This window comes from Prionailurus bengalensis, chromosome D4, assembly GCF_016509475.1.
Source record: "Prionailurus bengalensis isolate Pbe53 chromosome D4, Fcat_Pben_1.1_paternal_pri, whole genome shotgun sequence".
In the NCBI taxonomy this organism is placed as follows: domain Eukaryota; kingdom Metazoa; phylum Chordata; class Mammalia; order Carnivora; family Felidae; genus Prionailurus; species Prionailurus bengalensis.
The window spans coordinates 13,143,132-13,167,996 of record NC_057359.1 but is presented as its reverse complement, the minus strand read 5'-3'; the positions used below and the strand labels follow the sequence as shown (position 1 = coordinate 13,167,996).

General features: G+C 40.3%; 1 protein-coding gene across 11 annotated transcripts in view; it reads left to right on the top strand.

The window, feature by feature from the left end:
* Positions 1–24,865, top strand: part of TRPM3 (transient receptor potential cation channel subfamily M member 3) — an 805,281-nt gene that overhangs the window by 585,658 nt on the left and 194,758 nt on the right. For 5 of the 11 annotated variants that reach the window (XM_043565212.1, XM_043565210.1, XM_043565219.1 and 2 more), the window contains exon 7: positions 11,059–11,133. The exons of the other annotated variants lie outside the window; for them this stretch is intronic. In XM_043565212.1, the coding sequence (XP_043421147.1) occupies positions 11,059–11,133 (75 nt within the window). The remainder of the gene's footprint in view (positions 1–11,058; positions 11,134–24,865) is intronic. 11 annotated transcript variants of the gene reach the window in all.

Below are 24,865 nucleotides of genomic sequence, written 5' to 3'. Positions count from 1 at the left end.
AGGGCCTGCTCCAGAAAGTAGCATATAAGCAGCCTAATGGGACTTTACAGTCCTGAGCATATTTTTTGCACACATTTTTATTGTTACAAATATTCACATACAAAAAAAAATGGAGAATATTATGATAACCTCCGTAACTATCACCTAGCCTCTACATTTATCAACCCTGGCCAATCTTGGAATCTCTTTCTATATACCCGCCTACATCCTTCTCTGGATAACTTTGGAGGAAGTCCAAACAGCATATCATGTCACCCATAAATGTTCAATATGAAAGCACTTCTCTTAGGCTTTGTTTCTCTATCTGTGAACTCTGGTTAAATGAGTTAACATAGTAATCAACATATGAAAGGATTTGGGCATGTGGCAGTTCAGAAACACTGTTCCATTTTTACCTTGCTGGTGGTACAGCGGTCCCGCAGAGGGAAACCATGTCCCATGCTTAGAGAGCCTGGCTGCGATGGATTCCAACCTGAGACTAGATGTTCTCATTTGAAGCCTGTCAGAATCAAGGGTATTGTTGATCACAATGTTTTTACCACACATCAAGCCTGACTCTGCTTGTTAAGAAGAAGCCATTGTATCTCTGTAGTTGCTGAAAAGATCCAGAAAGAAAAATGAGGTTCCAGATTATGTTCTGGAACATATCATCAAGCCTGTATTCAACATTATTTGTTAAAGAGTAATTGATTTTAAAATCTTGACCGTTGCAGCAATAGCCAGAAAATTTTTTTTCTATATTGTTGAGAATATATTCTGCACCCTACTTGTTCCTCCTGCCTGAATAAACAGAGCAGGATGGAGAAAATGTAATCTTTCTTTAGACATCGAGCTATTCCAGTGTCTTGGAACAATCATGGTGAATGTCAGTTAGGATTGTTGAATACTGTATTTGGTGGAGGTGTTAGAACTTGCGCTAAATGTGAATTGGCCCAGAATATATCTTACACTTTAAATTTTCTTCTTGTAAGTTACCATTTTATTCAAAAAGGGGATTGAAAGAAGAGGACAGAAATCTAGTTATCTTTGGGCTCTATTTGATGAAAATGCTACTCTTTTGCTGTTTGAATTTTATTTTAAGTTTGCCTAAATGCAAAGTTTTGTTCAGACTGCATATCTACTTACATTGTGAACATCAATTTAGGTTGTAGGAAATTTCATTATGAGGCTAGAAATTTCTGCCTTTGTCATCTCCATACTCTAAAGTGAAATCTATGTCAGACTAAATCCAGCCTAAGGGATTATGTCCCCATGGGAGTCATTATAGACACATTTATTTTTTGCGATACTAATTAATGGGAGTGTCTGGGTTGGTTTAGATTTTCATAACCAGTACTTTTGCTACTGTCAGCATTTGCTTGAAAGAGAATTTGTCCACATTTTCTTTGCCCCAGAGTAATGACTGACATTTGAGTGTAGCCTCATCTGATGAAGATACCAAGAGTACTTCCTCTAAAGCAGCAGATTAAATTGGGCTTGGTATTTCTAAGTACACAAGTAGCAGAAATGATGGCAGAATTCATAAAACATAATCACATTTGGTATTTGAGGATATTGCTGTTTAGAATTCTCTAAGAAAGATGTATGTTTTTTTTATGCAGTCCCTAAGCCAACACACCTATCCATATACGATTGGAGGCTTACTCACCCAAACTAACAAAAACAATAATAATAGTGTCTCCCAATGGTACAAGGATGTCACCCCTAATAAATTATGCTTTATTGTGGAAGCAAATATATCCCCTTTCCACTGAGTTATACGATACATGAGCCACATAAACATACTAATGCACAGATTGAGTCAATACTGGTGAAGTCCGATTGGTTCCAAGAGATTTTATTTTAAATAGCTCATCTCCATGACATGACACACACTAATTTAAAGCATTTTGTTTCTGTGAAATTTCCATAATCAGAAAAAAGTACTCATGACTGCATCGTTTATAGCCTACTTCCTTTACCACCATTTTTGGTGATAATTCTTAGACATGACTATAGCAGTTGGCTACTAGGGTGACACTGGTCCCCTAGGAGTCATTTAAAAATATCAGGGGACTTTGGGGTTAACAAAATTTCTGGCCCTCCTGAATGGCATGAGAAAGGAGGCAGGAATGTTCATATTCTACCTTGTACAGAGCAGTTTCACATGAAGATCTGCCTGGCAGGTCTTCAATCCCTTGACTTATGAAATGTCAATTTCATAATTGTCAATCAGTTGACTTATGAAACACTAACCCAAATGTGTTTCCTTGAGTTTTCTTTTTTTTAATTTTTCCAATCTTTCCAATAGCCTACACCTGATTTGTCAAGGCCCCACCCTGCCCAGGTATTCTGTTCTAGTCTAACAAGTAGAGAAGAAGCCACAATAGTGAGACAGCAGTGAGATTTAAAATCTTGACAACCTGCGAAGACTTTGGTTTCCCAAAGCAACAGAATAGGCTGGATGTCAGCCCTAGCACACGCTTCACATCCTAACATCATGTGCCATTGGGAAGTTCTTCCTTATATCTGACTTCATTTGCTCTGAATCTGTTCTCTCCTGGGTGAGGACCAAAGTCATTATCTAAGTTTGAGCTCTCGGCATATTTGAAAATGGATTTGAGTTGACCTTTCTGCCACAATGGTTACAAGGAAGCTGTTTTTCATTTGAAGAGACATACCGACTTAACAGGCAGAACTGACTCATGAAGTAAATCGTATCAGTATTTTTAATTCAGCAGCACCCGCTCTGAGCACCACAGCTTTATATGTTTCAGGCATGGTGACTCCAGAAACTTGCTTAATGCTGGGAGCTCTCCTGTCAGGGTCCCTGATACTCAGAGAAACCCTACAGTCCACAGTTATTAGCTGATGTGGGGACAGAGGCAGAAATGTTGATTTACCCATGGGCCCCTGGAGAGCCTCCTCACCAGATGCATTACCCAGAGAATATTTTAATAAACCAAGGTGCTAGGAGAATAAAGAGTTTGAAATTAAATAAAAAGAGAAATCTCATTTTTAATTTATAAATTACTGCAAATTTGGGGGGAAGCAAGGGAGCGGGGCAGTAATATAAATCTTGAGTGAATGAATAGATTGGTGATATAGAATCCCATGAAGCAGAGCTTTTAAAGAATTCACCTTCCATTTCTAGTATTTATTTCCCATTCCCTGGACTGTAGTAGACCCCTTATATGTATTATTTTTCTATGTTAAATTATGAAGCCATCTTACCCTGGAAATTTAACATAGATTATCTAAAGAGTACCTTTGACATCCCTAAAATTGATTACCAGCCTCTCTGACACTAAAACTAACAATGTTATGCATAATAAGTGCTCAGTGAAGACTTGCTGGTTTCACATGAAAGATGTTTAAGTGATTTGATCCCATCCTATTATTATAAGAAATGTGTGAATTTACAGCTTCAAAAAAAAATCCAAAAATATTTTAGCAATGGCAGCATGACTGAAATAAGCACATAGTATTTCAGGGGGTTGTATTAAAGGATTGAGGTCATTTATATATAAATAAATGGTATATCCTAAATACTACACATATTATTTTATTCTTATTATGATTAAGTCAGTCTCATTTCTTTGTATTTATGCCAAATAGAGAAAGGCTAAGCCTGAAGTGGTCAACAATAGCACAGAGAGAAAGACAGGCATATGGCCTATGAGTGACATGAGAAGGTTTTTTTGAGAGTTTTCTATTTTGGAGTAGGTTAGCTATGTACACAGTAAGAAGTTAGAGTTGGCAGGAGACCATCGGGTCCCTTGCTCATAGCTGGCATTGCAAACCTAGCATGACACTTTTCCTATTGAGTCTTGATTCAGCTCGGAACTATTTTGAATTCACTAGGGCACAGGTTCTGCTGCTGTAACAATGGCCCAAAACAATGGGTGCCTAAATGAGGCCGGAGTTTATTCCTTCTATATACGATACTCTGAGCAGGAGTCCAGATTTAATGTAGTGGCCTCACAGTGTTAAGGACTCAGATCCCTTATTTCTTTTGCTCTTTCTATCCCTGTGTTCATGGCCCGTGGGAGTTTGCCATCACATCTACATTCTAGCCAGAAAAAAAACAGGAAAAAGGAGTAAGGGAAACTCATACCCTTTCCCTTTAAAGTCACATTGAGGAATTCATACACACCATCTTGGATTACATACCGTGTACCAATATTTGGTCACATGCTTACACCTAGAGAAAAGGGATTTAGTCTTTATCTTGTACAATTACATAGCTAGCTCAAATCCCATCACTATGAGGGAAAGGAAGAATAGATATCAGGGTACAAATAACAGTTTTTGTCATATCTTTTCAGCTTAGCATTCCAGATTGTTGTTAAGAAATGGCCAGAGCAGTCACATGAGATAGAACATATCTGCCATTCATAAAAAAGATTGCCTCTAGGTTCCAATATGTTCACTGGAAAGGCTTGTCCATAAATAGCTCCTGTAGCATATGCTTTGTACCATGTTCTTTCACTCTTTACCTGTGAGTTTTTTAGTGATAGGTGGTTGAAGGGTCTTGCACTGGCTCTGGAAATTGTAATTTCCACTTGAAATTGGATTGAGATGAGATGTTTCAAATTATAGAGATTATTTTAGACCATTCTCATTTAGTTACCTTAAGTTAACTAACTCAAGCAGATCCCCTAAGCCTCAAAGTAATTGCCTATGCTGTGCTATTCATATTGCATGTGTATGCCATAATGGATCCTTGATGGAGCCACATATTTTGTTGTACATCATTTGGTAACATTTTAAATCCCAAAATATTAAAAATAAATTAAAAAGATTCTGTGTTTCTATGACGCTGCACTCTTGATATGAATGTTTCAAAGATAAACCCTGGAAAATAATTCTCATGTGACCTACACATGACTATATTCTTGGCAATAAGCAGGAAGATGGGGATTGGGCAGCCTCTCAACTCCATACATTATAACAGGACTTCAGTCCTGTTGGGAGAAAAGGGTGAGGGAGCTAGCTATCTTTGGGAATAAGAGTATCTCCTAACTCTGTTGAGGAAATATTTGAGGAGACCTGATGAGCAGATGAGTTTCTTATGGATTTAAAGCCCTCTTATGCCAATTATACAATATGACATTCCTACATTTTAATAACCCCTAAGTGACAACCAATAACTTGTCAAAACATAACTGAAGAGCTCTTAAAATGTTTTGAATGGCAGTAAATATAAAATTGAGAGTATTTGCTGACACTGACAGTTATAAAAAGATTAATTTGTGGAGCTTCTCTTAATAAATGGTGAATTGGGTCACTTTAGAGACTGGGATACATGTGTCCTTCTTCATCTAACCCTAGTTGGTTTCTTTTTTCTTTTTTTTTTTTTAGCTTGTGTTTTTCAGTAAAACCACAAAGGTAGATGTATAGACAGTTGGAATTTATCTTCTGTCTTGCTAAAGGAATAAAGCTAGGAAGATCTAATGCCTTACAAATTTAATGAAACCACAGGCAAGTGCTTTGAAAACAAACCTCACCTTTCCTCTCTGGATACTCCATACATGGCACAGTTATTTTCCCCTGTTTCTGTCTTGCCTAGTATCTTTTCCCTTCTTCTTATAAACCAAACTCAGAGTTATTATGACTTTTCCATTCACATAAGCTATGTCACTGTAGAAAACAAATTCAATGTTTAGAAACCCCATTAGAGGGGCGCCTGGGTGGCGCAGTCGGTTGAGCATCAGCCAGGTCACGATCTCGCGGTCCGTGGGTTCGAGCCCTGCGTCGGGCTCTGGGCTGATGGCTCAGAGCCTGGAGCCTGTTTCCGATTCTGTGTCTCCCTCTCTCTCTCTGCCCCTCCCCTGTTCATGCTCTGGCTCTCTCTGTCCCAAAAATAAATAAACGTTGGAAAAAAATATTTAAAAAAAAAAAAAAAAGAAAGAAACCCCATTAGAAAATACTAGTTCAAAAAACAAATGGTAAAGCAAAGCTAATAGTTGTGACAATAACAAAGGGCTAATTTCTATAATAAGCAAAGGGCATCCACAAATCCAAAAGAAAAATTCTATAAGAAAAAGGGCAAAATATATGAACAGGAAGATCACATGAAGAAAGTACAAATACTCAGCCTCACTAGAAAGTAAAGAAATGAAAATGAAGACAATGAAATGTTTTTAACCTATCAGCAAAAAAAAAAAAAGTTTACAAATATCTACTGTCAGTAAGTGTATATAGAAATACTCACTAGTGTGTGTACAAATATGGGCAACCTTATTTGAAAGACAATTTGCCCCTATTAAATGTTGAATGTGCATACCCTTTGGCCATGTATTTTTACTTCTAAGAATTTATTCTATTGATATTTATTGCAGTATTGTTTACGGTAATAAAATGGAAATAACTCAAAGATTCAGGAATAATTGACAAATTATGTTGTAAACATATAGTGAAATACTCTGAAGTTACTATGAATAATGGACTAGCTCTGTTTGGGCTCATATGCAAAGATATCCAAAGGTATATTTTTTTTCTTAAGTTAAAAAGTCCGTTGTAAAACAGTACAAGTGTGTGGTTTTGATTACATTTATGTTTATAAAAATTTGAAAGAATATATGTATATGCTTATAAAATACCTGAACAGACACAGGTGAATAAGTATTAGTTGTAACTTCTAGGCAGTGAAACCTGAGGTGAGGGAGGTAGGATAAGAACTGATATGTTCCACTTATACCTTTGAACACTTGTCAATGTTGTTTTTTTACAATGAGCAAATATAGCTTTTGTAGTGGAAAGGAGGGAGGAAAGGAAGAAGGAAGGAAAAGAAGGGGAAGGGAAGAAAGGAAATGAAAGAATGGAAAGGGCCAGGCATAGGCACAGGGGAAGGGAAGGGAAGAAGGAAAGGGAAAGGAAGAAAGCAGAGAGAGTGAGAGAGGGAAGGAGAGAGGGAAAGAGGGAGAGAAGGAGAGAAGGAGGGAGAGAAGGAGGGGCTGGGGGAAGGATGGGGGAGAGAAGGAGGGAGGAAGAAAACATTTGTCAGTAGTCAGCCTATCCATGTAATGTACGAGTTCAGAACCTTCCTCCCTCAAGTATATATATATCATTACTGACCTCTGGGTAAGCAGCCAGCATAGCCGCGTTTTCTCTTGCCCACTCAATCTGTTGGCTATCCTCGGCTTCATCTAAGACAAGAGGAAAGAGTCAAGTCAGGAAACCTAAGGGAAGAGGCTGGTTAAGAACATGTTATGGAGAATCATACTGTCCAATCATACATAAAGAATGTGTATAATAATTATGAAACCAATGTAGCAGATTTGATGCTTACATTTGATAGTAGCTGAAATCAGAAACAAAATTATCTTCCCTACTTGGAGTTAGTGAATGACAAAAGAGACAAAATTTATCCCCAATTCTTAGCCATAACCAAACACCCTAGTATAATGGGACTCTCGAAAATGTCATACTTTTATATTTCTACCGTATGTACAATTCAGTAGAGCTGGAATAATTCATTTTCCCTTCCTTATGGTCCTGGCCACCCACAAAATCCAGCTCCGCTCTCCTGGGGTCCTTGGGAGCTGGAAGGTGGATGGAGCTGGGTCACACAATAGCTCATTCAACAGCTGTTTCATGTTGGATGTTGTCTGTCATGCTCACTGTGGAAAAGTGGCTCCCTCTATATTCTTTGTTCCACTATACCTTTAAGATGCTTCATAGGGAGCCAAAACACAGGCTTAAAGCTCTTCAGCTTTTCAAAATGTAGCAAAATGAGAACTCAAAATATCTGTCATTTAAAATAAGCAGTGATTGTTCTGCTGTATATTTCCCCTTGACAGTATTTCTATCGCTCTACCAGTATTGGCTTGTGCACCTACAACGTACCAAGCACTGTAGGGGTTGCAAGATAAATAAGGCATAGTTGCACACTTGAAGAACTTAGAGTTTGACAAATAAGTTAACAATAACTAGTGTTTAATTGAGTGCTAAACACTTTACAAGAAATCATGATTTACTCCTTACGACAACCCTGTGAAGTGAGTACCATTTATTATTCCCAGTGACCAAAAAAACAAACCAAAACAAAACAAAAAAACCTGAAGTAGGAAGAGGTCAACAATAGCCCCAACATCTGGCTGGTAATAAGAGGCAAACCCAAGAAGTCAGCCTGTGTCAGCCCCCACTACTGTGCTCTTCCTGCTCGGGATACAAAGAGCTGCATTATCATAAGCAGCAAGTGTTAAGTGCCCTTTAAAGACATAAAATACAACAGGAATTCAGACAAAGAGTATTTCTACGTAGAACATTCAAGGGGGGTATGTGGCAGAGATATTTTAAGTAAGATTTTGATGGGTGGAATGTGGGCAATGGATTATAAGCCATGTAGGTGAAAGCTTTCAACCTCCAGAAACTTAGTGCACATCCTGTGGTCTAATTGAATTTGTTTTACTTTCATTAAATTGTTTATCCTCTCTCTACATTGCATTATTTCAGCTGCAAACATAAACAAGGTCTACATGTGAACTGGGGTTAGTTTTTTAGGAAATACAAACATCAAAATCATGAGGAAAAGATATATATATTTCATTGTTTCCTTTTTCTAGACATTCCTTGAGAGGGGGGAAGTAAAGGTACACTATAGAATAATATATGATAACTGAGACATTATTACATATAGAGAGATATACAGATGGGGCAGGTGTAGAGCTACACATGCTCATGAGATTTTGTATAACCATATATATATATATATATATAAATTATTATTATATTATAAATATATTATACATTATTATAAATACACATTATTATAAATATATATGTATTTATATATATAACATATAACATATAATATATAATATATAACATATAATATATTATATATTATATATATAATATATATATACTTTACAAGAAATCGTGTGTGTGTGTGTGTGTGTGTGTATCTCACCAGGTTCACTGCCTTCATTTTCCAGATGGGAAAGCCCACTTAGAAAAGGTCAGGTGTCCTACCTCTTTTCATACCATGCATTTGCTGGCACAGATCTTAGCTGAGCTGAGAATGCCACATGCTTAGTCTGCTGCTCAGCACAGTCACTGAGTTAGTTTGGGAAGTACTTTTCATGTATTTAACATAACGCCAGGGGAACTCAAATAAGGAAAAGTTCTCCATGCACCTCAGCCAGGAATGAAAGCAGGGTTCTTGGGGTATCAGCCTCATTTGATGCAAAATCCGTGGCCCTTTATTTCCCCATTTCCCCCCTTGAGACCACTTTTTACACCATGCCCGATAGGGTGATCAAGGAAATAATGAGACAATTGGGGTCACTGTCACCAAACGCCACATGTTTAGACATTTCCATTTCCAGCCATGCAACAAATCTTCAACAAATCTGGTTAATCTTCACTAAAATGTTGTTTTAACTTTTGTTCGTTAGGGTTTGGTAACTGGAAGCAAAAAAGAACTACACTGAAAATACCAGCGTGCTCTTCACTCTGCAGGCAACACATAGCCAGGCCAGTTTTGTAGTTGGTCCCATAAACAAACGCTCATGCTAAATTTGCCAGGAGGTCTTGTGTTTTTCTCTGTCTGGGGCTTTGCTCATAGTATTTAGCAAGCAGTCTAATTGTCATACACAGCAGCAGAGCGGCCTGGGGAGGCGTGTGCTCCCCAGCTGAATTTATTTCTCAGGAACATGCTAATTGGTAAGTTTCTGGGAAGTACACAGTAGTTACTCTTGGCTTGTTATTTTACAAACTATTAAGAATCCAGAAACCAACTCTTACATTTTGTGCTTCAAGGGATATTTCTTTGTCTTACCCCCAGTGAGTACGTTCTTATGACAAGGCACCTCTGCCAGGTTGTGGGCACTGAGGAATCACCAAGCAATGTTCTGTAACAGTGGATTAAGACCTTACTGTGTCTCTCACAAATTGGCTACCCTCTGCCCAACGACTGCCCCCGGTTGAAGCTCCTCTAGGAGTCTGGCTTGATCTTAGGAAGCTGGGGCCTCCATAAATGTTTCCAGGGAAAGAAAAAAAAGAGCAGAAACAGAACTGTTGGTGGGATTCTCCTCTGGGGCCTAGATTTGAAATGAGGTACTGGATCATCTCACCCCAGCCTAGCTTGTTTAGTAAATTAACAACTCCAGAGTCTTGATATTACATTTAAATTCACCTCCCAGTTTGGGATACTATAGACAAATTGGTAAGGAAACCTATTATAATGAAGTGGCTTTGATAACTTTTTCTTTGGATACATAGGTAGGTAGATATATACATGTATGTATACACAGAAGGAAAGAAAGGAAGGGAAGGAAGGGAAGGAAGGGAAGGAAGGAAGGAAGGAAGGAAGGAAGAAAAAAGGGATATATATATATATATATATATATATATATATATAAAATACCTATATATACATATGGTTATGTCTGTGTATCTAATTAGTCATTTTCTTGGCAATGAGAGAAAGAAGAAGGAAATGTGGGGATCTTTTCAGTAAATAATATTGTGCATATTGAATGATATGTTGTCATTGGTTTCAATTATTCTTTAAAAAGAAAAGAAATTAAGTACATTAGCCAATGGAGGGGAAAAAATACTCCTTGTCAAAAGTAGCTAATCACCTGAGAAGAGGACACATATCTCCAAAAACAAGAAAAAATTAATGTTTTTAAAAGGAAAGAGGGGGCAATCCAGTTCTTGTGCAGTCTTGGAAAACAGCATCGAAAGATTCATAATTATTATTATCATCATGGTACCAACAGCTAACATTTCTAGAGGATTTACAAGGGCTAAGCACTCAACACGGATTGCCTCGCTTAACCCTTTGCGCCCCACAACATTCACCTAGGCTGACGCAGAATAATGAGGGATGCTTGCTCCATCCAGCAAAGGGGATGGCTGATTTTAAGAACCCAAACAAGTAGAAGAATGAGAAAACCAGGTATAGCTGCTACAGAGGGCTGTTTGATGCTTTGCAAAAGTCTCAGTGTGCAACTTGGATTGCCATCACATGTATAAATTTATAAAGTGCGTGAGTCCGTCTGCTTTAATAAAATGTATATTCAACCATTGGGTTGTAGAAATTTCAAAGATTTTATTTTTTGACAGGATGCCTGCCGTTTTTCTCTCTTGACTCCCGCTTGTTTTATTCATTTTGGGGTAGTTGCCAATTAGACCCAATTGGTAAGTATAATTAATGGACAACATGAATCTCCTCTTAAACCCCAACCAAGAAAATTAACCATAAAACCATTCATTTCCTTTCAAAATTCCTAACGCTCTCTCTCCCTATGACTGCTGTTTATCTCTTTCTAAGACTTCCAACCACATCCGAGATGATGATGATGATTATTCCCTATTATTTATCATCTTAAAATCCCCCATAAAACAGAGGATAAAGATGAGCGTTTCTGGAGGCGCTGGTGTGTTCCAGGCACTAGGCTAGGCATTTTCATATATACTGCTCTTAATATATGAGCAGAGATCCTTCAATGCAGAGATCCTTCAAGGTAGGGATTATTATCTTCCTTTTTTACAGTTGATGAAACCGCATTTCAGAGTTACTAAGCCCTTGTTGTAAATCCAGTTAGTGGCACAAACCAGGCTGATGTGATTCCCAAATCCTTGCTCTTTTCACCCCACAGAAGGAAGCATTATTTCACTCAAAAAGGCACTCCCCTAACATCTTGTTACCTTGGAGGGTTTAGAGGTCTTTATTTCATTCAACAACTGTTTGAACACAAGTTCCACATCATACACGGGTTGAACATCAGTTCAGCTGGAATTCTTCAACAGGAGAACTTTGGGCAGAGGATGGTGGTTAGTGGCAAGATGGTGGAGGAATTCACAGGAGCAACGTGAGGAGGAAGTAGGGCAGGGTGATGGCATGGAGGGTGGGGGTGAAGATAAGCAGAGGAGATCCTGATCGTGTACCCATGGCTACAGTCTTTCTTCATGTGACTCGTGGACTTCCCTTTGTCATCCTATGCCTGAGAATATATGAAGGAGGCTGGGAAGGCAAAGGGACGTTCAATTGTCATCACTGGCATCTTTTTTGATCATTGCACCATGTTCAAATGCATTGGGGTAACCATGACATGAAAATTTCCATCACTGAGCCCATAACTGTTCCATGAGACCAATAGCAGTCAATAAGTTAAGGGTCATAGCAGAACTTCATCCAGGGAGACATGGAAGTAAGAAATAATGAATTTATATTCTCATAGACTGAAAGCCCTGAGTTCAAACCACATGACCTGAAAAGGATGTTAAACTTCCCCTAGGTGGGTTACATGTATATCAGGGACATTTCACTGCCTTCTGTGGATGCTCTAACCTGTTCAGCCCAATCATTTGGACTTTCTACTACCTGTAGACTCAACAGAGCAAGTAAAAGACCATCCAAAATATGTATATCAAATTCATGATCAGTTAACTTTGGACTCTGATGACCTGCCATTTTTCAGACGCCCTCAACTGAACGTGTTGTTCAAACTTTTCTCTACTTTTTAAAGAATTTTCCCTCTATAAATCTATAAAAGAATAGATTGTGTGAAAAAGATAATACAGTCTAAACATCTGCCCTCTCTTATCTTTTGCAATGGCCTGATACAAGTTGGCTGTCCCTGAAATGTTTGTCATGCTTGGTACTAAAATGTCACTTTGTCCATCAAGACAATAATGGACTCAAAGGAATAATGTTGGGGGAGTAGATCTCATGTTAGTGAAACCTGTGTCTTCGCAGTCTGCCTACCTTGTTTATCTGACTCATTTTCCAATCCAGGCTAAGCAAAAAGCTTTCTCTTTTAGCAAAGAGCTCCTTTCTGCATTAGAATGACTTTGTTCAGGGACTGGGGCAGTTCCTGAATGAGTCCAACAGGGGAGCTATCCACCATTCTGACAAGATCTCTTAGGTTCTTTTACATGCAGGAAAGAATGCTGAGATCTCTTTTCAGATTAGAAAGATGTGGATAGCAAATATTTGGCATTTTGGTCTCAACAGTCAGCAAAATCTGCTGTTATTGGTCAGCCCCATAATAGGTTCCTCTCATGATAGCATAGACCCTCTTGATGTGACCCAACCTCTTCCTTATTCCACTGCTAACCAAAAGTCTTTCTATATGTTTTCATCTGTTGTTTCTCTGGTTTCCCCTTCTTTCATAATTCATGGAGACCTTATGTTCCACCCCTTTTAAGCTACTTGCAATTTCCCCGTAAACGACATGATGACATTCCTCATTGGAGGTGTTTTTCTCCTGTATTGACATTTGCTGAAATTCCAACCTCTTCCAATTCTACTTAAGGACAAAAACCTACACTCCAAGCCTCAGCTTGAAAATCTTCTCTTCTATGAAATCTTACAACACACACACACACACGCACGCATGCACGTGCACACACACACACATATTCTTGTAGGCTCAATTATTTGCCGTATAATCCGTGTTCCCACAGCACTCTGTGTAAGCCTCTGTCACAGAACTGCCTCTTTTGGTAAAGCGGTGATCTCTATCTGCTTGCACCATGCTCCATCACCCGTAGATTGTGAGCTCCTTGTGAGCAGAGTCTGAGCCTTAGTCATTTTTGTCATCCGGCAAACCTAGCACAGTGCCTGGTATATGCAGGTAGGGGCTCAATAAATTTTTATTGTAAACATCAATAAATGTTTTTCTGGCCTTATTTTTAGCTCTGGTTTCCAGCCCGACATAAAAATGTAATAGACGAGCTTAGATGTTAAAAGCTTCAAAGGAAAGACACGTAGTAAAACAACACATAGACAGACTCTGGGCAGATAAATGCACAGGAACATGTACAGGCAAAGACCATCATGAATACTTCTGTCATGGGCATGAAAGTATTTATTCTGGAAATTTGAATCATGATTCTTGTTGAATCATGATTCTTATTAAATCGTTTCCATCTTAGGAACTTAGAGAGTCGAAGGATGTGTATTTTTTGGAGTGGCCAAAGCCATCACGGCTCCATTATTTCCATATACACAGAAAAAGAAGTAAGTATTGATCTTCCCCCACTTATTTAAAGTGATAATTGCCTATGGCTGCTTTTCAGTCTAGATTAGGATCAACCATTCAGTAAAAATGCATAGCTACCTTTAGGAAGTTAGGCTAACATAAAATAAATGGCAGAACTTGTGCTGACTGGCTGACTGAGTACTTTTCTGCCATAATCAACAATTTTACTGTGGGATATATTTAGAGAGGATAAGGTATCTCACTCTCTAGGGTTCTAAAAGAAAGTGGGCTGCGATTTTAATTTGCTTGAGGTGATTAAGGCCAGGGAATTTGTCACGAGACCCTTCAAATCCCCTTTCCCAGAATTTAAAATAATTTGCCTTCAAATAGTGTTTGAATCATTTCACACCAGTGACACTGATGGCTGTAAAAGTGAAATGTATTTCATATAGGCTTGAAGAGTGACCAGAAATAGTGCTCCCAAGATGTCAGCAATAAAATTGTCATAGATTCTAACAGAATAAAAATCTTTTAACCTTGAACCCTTGGCTCAAGATATTAACCTCTGAGGAAAAAAAAACAAAAAAAAACAAAAACAGGAGACTAGAGACGTTATTCCGTAATACCGGCCAAATAGGCGAACTTTTTTTTTTCTTTTTTGGCATCCAGAGCTGAAACAAGCAAGCAGCTCTTCCCCTTACTGAACAGGCTGTTCCTGTTCTTTGAGCAGGGTCAGATTTCAAAAGCTGCCTTGAGTTCCACAGGCTGTAGCCCTGTAGGCAAATGCTGAAGTCCTAGATCTCAGGCAGAGGAATCAACAGTTCTTGCTGGCTAATGAGCCTGGGCGTCTTCGAGACCACACGGGGTTCTGTGGGCAATTCCTGCTGGAATGAGGGAGGATGAAAAAACAGGTGTGCCTTTGCTAACACGGGGGACTGAGGATTGAAGAGTCAGCTCTTCTGGTCATCAAACAAACCTGAGCTGAACCTTTCCTCATTAGCCACATTTCTTCCACCCAGAGGGAGAACACAGGAAGTGAGTTCTGACTCGGGTGCACATCAGAATTTATTAGGAAATCGTTGGGGGGTGGAGAGGGGGGATTCTGAAAGAAGTAACAACTAACATGGCCAGCCCGCACCATCAGGAGACTGGGGACAAGTAGAAAGTTCTCTTCTCCCTTGTATTTCCGTTCTTAGATTCTGTTTGCAGGTCGTGCATGGAGCAGGATTTGTTTGGTCCTGTCAACTTACTTGTTTCCATTATTCAGGTAATAAGAACTGTTACAGTGAGTATGAATTATGGTTCATAAACTTAGGTAGGTAGGAAATGTTGCATAATAAAAATTTTCCTTAAATAAATCCAATTCTAAGCTCCCTTTCCATCTAGTTTTGGTGAATTCAATCTCAGTTTTTATTGTGTCTCTCTTTCCCTCCCACTCCTCCTGATGTCCTCCCTCTGACCCCTCCCCTTCTCCCCTTCCTTTCCCATCTTCTCCCCCTCTCAGCTGCCCCCTCCCTCCCTCTCCCTCTCCCTCTCCCTCTCTCTCTCTCTCCCTCTCTCTCTCTCTCTCTCCCTCTCTCTCTCTCTCTCTCCCTCTCTCTCTCTCTCTCTCTCTCTCTCTCTCAGGTATAGTGTACCTGGGAAATTGGGAAGAGGCCTCTTATTTTCCCTCAGCCAAGGTAACCATTGGTACTGGAACTGCGTGGTCCCCCACCCCACCGCCCCCACCCCCAGGCCAGGCAGAAGGTTCTGGTGCTCCAGTGCTGAGCGCAGCACCAGGGTGCACTTCATAGCAGTCCCCTTCAGGCCAGGTGTCTGTGCTCATCCCACCCTCCTGGAGCTTGCATTTGGGTTGAAGGAAACCAAAAATAAGTAAAATATGTAGTGTATTGGGTAGGAATAAGTGTCAGGGAGAGAAGGAAGGCAGAGAGGCCAAAAAGGGGGGTGTAAGGAGGAGGTTGCATTTTTAAATAGAGTGGTGGAGAAGGCCTCACTGGAAAGGGGACACTTGAGTGAAGACTTTAGGAAGTGAGGGAGCAGAGTATGTGACATATTGGGGACAACCATTGCTGGCAGAAGGAATAGCAGTGAAAAGGCACTGAGGCAGGAATGTGGACTACATGATCGGAGAACATCAGGAGGAGCCTGTGTGGCCATGTGGAAGGAAAGGGAGGAGAGGAGTAGGAGAGGAGTCCAGGGAAGGAATGAGGGCCAGATCCAATGAGGAGGGTAAGAACTTTGACTTCTACACTTGCCCTGTGTGCAATAGTAGCTTGCAGAGTTTTGAGCAAAGGAAGAAGTGTTCTTGTATGTTTCAACAGCATCACCCCACCTTCTGAGTTGAGTAGCCTACATAGGGAGCAGGTGTGAAAGCAGAAACAGCAGTGAAGAGACCATGGCAAGAATCCAGACAAAAGCTGGCAGTGCTTAGACTAGGTGTATAATTCAGGCTATAATTTGAAGGCAGAGCAAGCAAGATTTACCATTACATTTGATACAAGGTGTGAGAGGGACAGATGAATCCAAGGTGACTCCCAGTTTGGGGGACTGACCAGCTAGAAGAATGCACTGCCATGTATTCAGATGGGGAAGACTGGGGAGGAGGGTGGAAGGTAGAGACAATATCAGGAGCTTACCTTTGGGTGCGTCTTATCTGAGCTATCCCATGGCACTGCGGCCATGTCGAGAGGAGCAAGGTTAGGCAAGACTGAAGCTCAGTGCAGATAGTGGTCTGGAGATATAAATAGGGAAGTCGCCCATGTCTGGCCAGTGTACAAAACCGTGTGAGTGGGTGAGATCATCCAGGGTGTGAGTGAGGAGAGGAGACAAGGAAACAGCAGAGGACCAAGAACTGAATCAGTCCTTCTACCAGAGGTCAGGGAGGTGAGAAGGCACCAGCAGTGATGAAGAAGGAGGAGCTAGTGAAGTAAGGAGAGGGAGCTTCTGGAATCCAAATGAAGAGCATATTTCCAAGAGGAAGCCATGGCTAACCGTGTAAATGCTTTTGATGAGTCAAGTAAGATGAAACCTGCGAACTGACCATCGGGATATTGCGAGTCCTTTCTCCCTGTCTCATCCCATCCCATCTCTACCCATCAGAGACACTTGCCTTGTCTTCTTTCTCTTTAAGACATTAATGAGCTTAGGTTTTTAACAAAAGCCATCCAGAGAGCTCATCTTCAGGCCAGCAATGCCAACTTTCCCTGAGAAAAGACAGCCCAGTGGGCCCTTTTGGAAATAAGGAGAAGGAAAAATAAATGGAAAACAAAATATGAATTAGTAACTCAGTAAATGATCCTGTTAGACAGAAAATACATTATTTGCTTTTAAGCCACATACCAAGTAGAGGGTATATTCAATATAGGTAAATAATTTTCAGCAGTACAGTGAATCCCCTACTGAAATAGGATGAAGTGGGAAGCTATTCATTTTTAAAGAGATGGTTCTAGGGGATGAACTAGGGGAACTGGTTCTAGGGGAAGAAGAGCACATAACTTCCAGTAAGGGCAATGCTACATCAGTCACATACAACTGAACTGGATGTCACCGCTTGGCTTACACAGCTTTCCAGCTTGGTTAGCTTCTCATTGATCATAGATGTACTCAAGCTTGGCAGACTAACAGATGTTGCTTCATAGGAATCATTTTTATCACAGTAGTTAGACCCAAAGGTTGGCAAACTACAGCCCATGGGCCAAATCCAGCCTGCCATCTGTCTTTGTAAATAAAGCTTTATTGGAACACGGCCATGTCCATGCTCATTCTTTTATGTACCATCTATGGCTGCCTTCAACCAACAGTGACAGAGTTGAGGACTTACAGCAGAGGTTGTCTGTCCTGCAAAACTGAAAATACTATCTGGCCTTTTGCAGAAAAAGTTTGCAGTCTCCTGATTTAGATTTAGATTTGTTCCAGGGAACAAAACATAGATGTTTCAGTCCTACTCCATGGGCTCTCATCTTAATTTACTGCAAGGGACACATCTTAGATTCCACTTCTTTTCATAGTTGGAAGTCTCCTCTACTTATAGCTTAATGCTGGGGCAGCGGTTCTGGTCCATTGGGCCACTGGCAATAGCATCACCTGGGAACTTGTTAGAAATGCACATTCTCAAGTCCCATTTTAGACCTACTTGTCAGAAGCTCCGGGAAGGTGTGCAGCGGGGTGTTCTCGAACTGCTCCCCAGGAAATTCTGATACATGCTAAACTCAAGAGCTGTGTGCTACAGCAGACTCTGATCAGAAAAGCTGAGACCTTGATATGGTTATTTCTGCACACCCCTTCCAGTGATAGTTTTCAATGCACAAACTAGGTCTTTGCACATTAGAATTAGGGTTTTGAGAACAGTCCTTAGATTGCCACTTTCTTATATATAACATTAGGAGAGCCCATCTTCTAGAATGATGGTATTAGCACTTATCATTGCGGTCAAATGGTTCTTGGTGGCAGAGTAGGAATAAGCCAAGTGTCTGTTTTCACATGAACATGACAGAGTAGGATAATGACTGAGTGATTAAGGACCCAAAGTACCATTGGATGCCCTTGGGCCATGACTGTCTGCTGATTCCTCATTGTGGCCCTCCAGTATGTTTAAGTGATAGAATGTAACGAGGCATTTACTTATAAGAGAGAAAAGTAGAAGGGATTTATTTTCAGCACCATCAAGGATATGCTAGAATGAGAAAAACTTTAAATCAATATTCTCCCCCTACAGGATTTATGCAGGTGCTGCTGTGTTATAGTTGCTGTTTTCCTTTGCTTAATGATCTAATCCCTCCCTGGAGCTTCATCCTTTTGAGTACCTAAGGGAAGGAATATCTCTGATAATGAATAGCTGTGGTTTAGATGGATCTGGAAACCTGCTCCCAGGGAATCAGAGAGGGGTAGCATTGAGTCTTGGCCTTAGTAAGCCAGGAAGAGAGGCAAAAAGGGGACAGTGAACAAACTCAGGCCCCTTTCTAAATATCTGACGTTGGCATCCATTTTTAAAATTTTTCAGAAATGAATTTGGAACTCTGAGGCATGAGAAAGATAGAGCGACCATTGTACTAGTTTGTCCAGGACTAGATCTGGTTTACACTAGTCATCCCAGAATAACTATTAACGATTGACGACCCTTTCATTTGCAAAAGTGTCCTGGTATTTGTATGATAAAACAAATGGTCACCTTAGTGAGAGGACCCAGTAAGAGTGCAAATAGTGTAGACCCAGTTTCGATACTCAGTTTACTCTCTGTGCCTCAGTTTATTTAAGTGTAAACTGAGATTTAAAATCTTTCTATCATAGGATTGTTGAGCATGTTGCGTAAGCATGTGCAACCCGCCTGGCTGCTGCCCAACACCTGGCAGGTGCTCAGCAACTGCTTGTTCCCTGAAGAGAAAAAAAAAAAAACTGCCTTCAGCCAGTTGGCGGAGTGGACTTCACTATGAGAGATCATTCACTGCAACCCAGAAATTCATAAGCAGTCTTGTTTTGGCACCATTTGTAACTAGGTTTTTTAACATATTGGAATTGTCATTTCCTTGTGAGGAGCTATAAAAACATAAAGAAGGGGTGCCTGGGTGGCTCAATCCATGAAGCGTCTGACCTCTGCTCAGGTCATATTCTCAATGGTTCATGAGTTTGAATCCCACGTTGGACTCTTGTGCTGACAGCTCAGAGCCTGGAGCCTGCTTCAGATTCTGTGACCCCTCTCTCCCTGCCCCTCCCCTGCTCATGCTCTTGCTCTCTCTCTCTCTCTCAAAAATAAACATTAAAAAGTTTTTTAAAAAACATTTAAAAAATGTCTGCTAGAGAAGGCCATCTTTGCACTTGAAAAATGATCTCACATCACAAATTTGAACCAGAGGCTCAAGTTTGTTGGATGTTCTGATGCTAAGTGAATACAAGCAAGAGAAATAACAGTATTATAATTCATGGTGTTAGAGCTTGAGAAAGTCTAATACATTATACTTCACCCTTGATGGAACAAGATTGAAACTGACTGAGAGTTGGACACCAGAGTCAGGCAGATGGAGATCAAAACATAATTTTTATTAATGGTGAAGTTATTGGAAATAATGACTTAGTGTGAGGGCCAAATGGGTTTGCCTTTTTCAGCCTCCAGACAGCCAACCAGAAAAAAATCTGTGTCTACAAAAGACACCTTTACTAATAGCATTGACTGACATTGGTCCATGGAGGACAAGGAAGAAAGAACTCAGCTCTCTTCAGTGGGAGACTAGTAGTGGATTTGTTCTATCTCACCAAGAAACATAGACATTAGTCACCCCCAATCAAGTTGCTCAGTTTTACATGTGGAGAGGAGTAAGGGAAGGACAAGGGGCTAGATATGTTCCACTAATGGAGCTCCATCCACACGGAACTTGAAACCAGAGGAAAGAAGGTTCCTCATGTTGTCATCCATATTTCCCACTGAGTATTTAGTCATGATAAAGATTTGAACAGACTGGGCTTGACACATTGTCTTTTAGAAAAGATGCCCAGACAGTCAAATAAAAATTTACCACTTCTCCCCACTCCTGGTCAGAAATTGGACTAAATACTATTACTAGATGTCAAACAATTAGTATCCTTCCTTTGTCTCATATAGGATAATGGCAGTCAGTTAGTTTAATAACCTTGGTGGTGAATGAAGGTCACTTCTAGCCAACAGCACCGTAGCTGCTGCTGAATCATATCAATCACCTCAGAGAGAACAGAATTATGTTTCCATTTCAGTCACGTAGTTCCCTGTTCATTTCATGTGGAGGAAGTAATAGCTTTCATGGATATCGTTCCAGCAAAGGGAAGAATGTAAACCTTTGTTTACGTCTTTCCCCTCCCAGTGGCCAGGACACGTTGTCACTCCAGCTGGGTCCAATTCTGAGAAACAATGAGACTTCAATTTAAAAGGACAAGACAGCTGAACCGAAATTGGCTATTTGAGTCGCTAAGAATCTGGACTCTTCCAGACCTAATCCAAATGGACAAGTGAAATGTGAGCACCGGCCCAGGTGACTCAGCAGCTCCTTCTCTAGGTCTCTGACCACTGCTGAGGCCGGGTAGTTAAGGCGTGTGAAAGGACACGATGGGGCCACTTAAATGGCTGTCGTGTCAACTGTCAGAAATACACATCGATAGCATTGAGATATGGTACTCGGTCCCTGTATAACCACCAATTTATTCCTGTCCCTTCAACTGTGCTAGTCCCAAGGCACTGTACCTGAGGCTCTGTACATTTTAATTTTGTTTTATTTCACAATTATCGAAACCACCTTCTACATGTGAGGCACTTTTGACACCAGGATGTTGCCTAAAGGCGGGGGGGGGGGGGGGGGGGAGGGGGGCAGGGGTCTGTTCAAGAAGTTTAAATTTAGTGGATGAAACTTTCATTAAAGCAAGGCAGAATAAAATAACTGCCAAAACATAGATAAAAGAAAAAAAAATCAGCAACAGGCTACAAAGGAATGAATGATTAATACTACCTAAGGGAGTTAAGAAATACCTCAGCAATTAGTAACATTTAAAGTAGACTCTGAAGATTGCATTGGGGTCTCTGAGAGGCCACAATAAAGAGTACCTGCCTTTCTCATCGAAATTCTGAACAATCTCAGAAATAAAAAAAAGTACTTGATGAAACTCACAATACCAGTTTTTGTTGGACAAGTTAGCAGGTATGGCTTTAAGACCAAGGTATGGCCAAGTGGGTTTAATGGCTCCCCCAGATCTGGCAGAATCCCATAGTGAGCCTTTACCCCACCCCTCATGCCTCACCAACATACCTTTAGGGGCAGAGCCCCCGGAGAAGCTGGGAGACCTCACTCTTCCTCATAAAACTGGGAGTGGGGAGAGATACTCCCCTCTGAAAATTTGGATGGCTAGGAGGAAGTTAAAGCAGAATCCTAGCTGGCAGATCATGAAGATAGTCTGATGAGACCAGAATTAAGGTGAACAGAAGATCTGGAGGGAGATGAGGCTACAGATGAAGGTTGGGCTAGAACACGGGGAGCCTCGCCTATCACGTGAAAAGTGTGGACTTTTGTCTGTAAGCAAGGAGAACCCACTAAAGATGGCTACAGAGAAGACTGTATTTATGATGATAACTAGCCGGTGGTGATTGCTGTGGAGGCAGGGAAATAAGGCAGGAAGCACTTTGGGAATGAGCCAATGAATGAACATAAAACCCTAGGCATCTGGGAAAATTCCCGATTTCATGAAAATTTAAATCAGATCTCAGTGCCCTGGATCTCAGGCCAGTTGATTGAGGGGAAGTGGCTCACGTCAGAAAATATCTAAAAATTTCTGTGGAAATAATTACATTGTCATTTAACCTATAAGAAATCAGGATTGGGGCACCTAGGTGGTTCAGTCGGATTAGTGGCTGATTCTTGATTTTGGCTAAGGTCACGATCTCACAGTTGTGACATGGAGCCCTGCTTCGGGCTCCTTGCTGGGTATGGAGCCTGCTTAATATTCTCTCTTTCTCCCTCTCCTTCTGCCTGCTTCTCTCTCTCTCTCTCTCTCTCTCTCTCAAAAACAAAAATAAGAAAATAAAGAAAAAAGAAATCAGGGTATACTTGATAGTAATTCAGTATCCTGCCTTTTATACCCCAAGTTTTAGTGAGCAACTACTATGTGTAGTAGCAACGACTATGTGCATGCCATGTAGGGAATACAAAGATAAACCCACCTAATAGAGAAAAGAGGTGTCCAAACATATAATTAATGAGAGAAAACTTCAAGAGATAGGAAAGGCACTATGAGAAAGTTTTAATGCCTTTTATGCCAAAGTAATTGATAGACAAATTTTAAAAATCTCTTCATTGGCATGGGCTTTAAAAAAAAGAAAATGCTATGAGGCAACACAAGTGAGAATTATTAATTCTGCCTGGTGGGTAAAAGGGGGGAAGGGGCTCAGGAAGGCTTGTCTTTGAACCTGGAAACTGCAGGATGAGTGTAAGTTCCTCACAGAGAGTAAGTCAAAAAGAACATTCCTTGAAGAGAGAAAAGAACTTTTCACATTTGGGGGAGGAAGACATAATTGTTATAAGGGGAGGATGGGCATAGTATTATAAAGTCAAAGGAGTTAGAACCACTCTGATTACCTTACATCTGAGAAGGCAAAGGATGCCTTTTGATGTGGGTTTGAACAGAGTAGAAACTAAGAAGACTTTGGCTTTGTTTGGGCGAGTTTTCTTGTAGACTTAGATCAATTACATTAAAACATTCAGCCTGCAAACAATAGCCTCAAAGAAAACGCTGGCTCTTTCCTTTTATGAAAGTAATACTTGCACCACAGCCCATGGGATCGGTTGTTCCTTTTCTATTGAAATGATTCACATAGAATGTTACTTGGATGTCCCGGTAATATATGAACATTAATAGCAGGATATTTCAATCAGAACTGGCTTGCCGTAAGGGAATAACTGTTTCCCATTGACTAAGTCAAAAGCCAAGTTAGTTTATTAGCATATAATATACTTGGAGTCAGTTTATGGATTTTGTTATTTGGCATTTACATCTTTGTCCAAACCACAAAACTCAAATGGCTTAACAAGCTGATTGAAGCACCCAGAAGAGGCCACGGTAAAAGGCATTTGGGGAGTGATACAAAAAGTCACCTAACCGCCCCCCCGCCACCCCCCCCCGCCAGAAAGAATCACCTACCCCAAAACAAATAGTTTTAGCTTTTTGGATACAGGATAAAAAAAAAAAAATTTGTCTTCCTCAGCATATTATTATTGGTCTGCATGAGAGGACATTCAAACTTTGGAAAAACATGTTTCAAATTATTTGTCAACTCCTCCTTTTGGTTTAAGTATATGAAGTGCATTTATTTTTCTGTTATCCTCATGAATATTTATACACATTTAAATGGGAAATCTTTTATAAGCTTAATAAATATAAATAAGAATCTTTTAAATTTTTTTAATGTTTATTTATTTTTGAGAGAGAGAGAGAGAGAGACAGAGATGCAGAATCTGAATCAGGCTCCAGGCTCCAAGCTGTCAGCACAGAGCCCCATACGGGGCTTGAACCCGTGAGCTGTGAGACCATGACCTGAGCAGAAGTCAGACACTCAACTGACTGAGCCCCCCAGGTGCCCGTAAATAAGAATCTTTATATTTGTGTTTGTTTAACCATGTAGTTCTTAAATGCCAGACTCTGTTCTGTGTGTTTTATAAATAATTATAATATTCATATATTATTTTATAACATGTAATATTATATAAGTTTATATAAAATATATTTATATGAATATAATTATAAATTATAGTTTATATGACTTAGATAATTTATATATAAATTACAAATAAATAACATATATAATATACATTTAAATATATATTTAAATAAATGATCTCTCTGTCTTTCTCTCTTACACACACACACCCTTCCTTCCCTCTCACTCAGGCCACATGATCCCTTCTCTGTGGTATCCTCTGCCCCCTTTCTTCCTTTCTCATGGTCTTCTTCCCTTGTTTAATCACCCACCCATTGTCCTACCAGAGCCTCAGCTAATAGAGAAGCTTCACTCTCCACCAACCCACTTTCCAGAAAATCACTTCAGGCCTTGGGTTTCCACTCCAATTCCAGAAAGGCAAATGTGACCCGTTGCAGGTCTGGAACCCACCTCTAGTCCAACCAGCTTTAAAAGAAGCCAAACAAGGCAGACCTGTGGACAGGTCAACTCTTCGGAAGGGGAGTGTGGACAGGGAGGGCATGACCAGTGTTTCCAGTACGCGTGCCACAGTGACGCCTTTGCATGACTTACAGGATCCACATTTCATCCACTCATCCACTCTCTCCGTCTGTCCTTGGTCCTCTGGTTACCAGACAGAAAATCGAAGCAAGGCAATCTCTAAAATGAAAGCCAGGTGGGGCGCCTGGGTGGCGCAGTCGGTTAAGCGTCCGACTTCAGCCAGGTCACGATCTCGCGGTCTGTGAGTTCGAGCCCCACG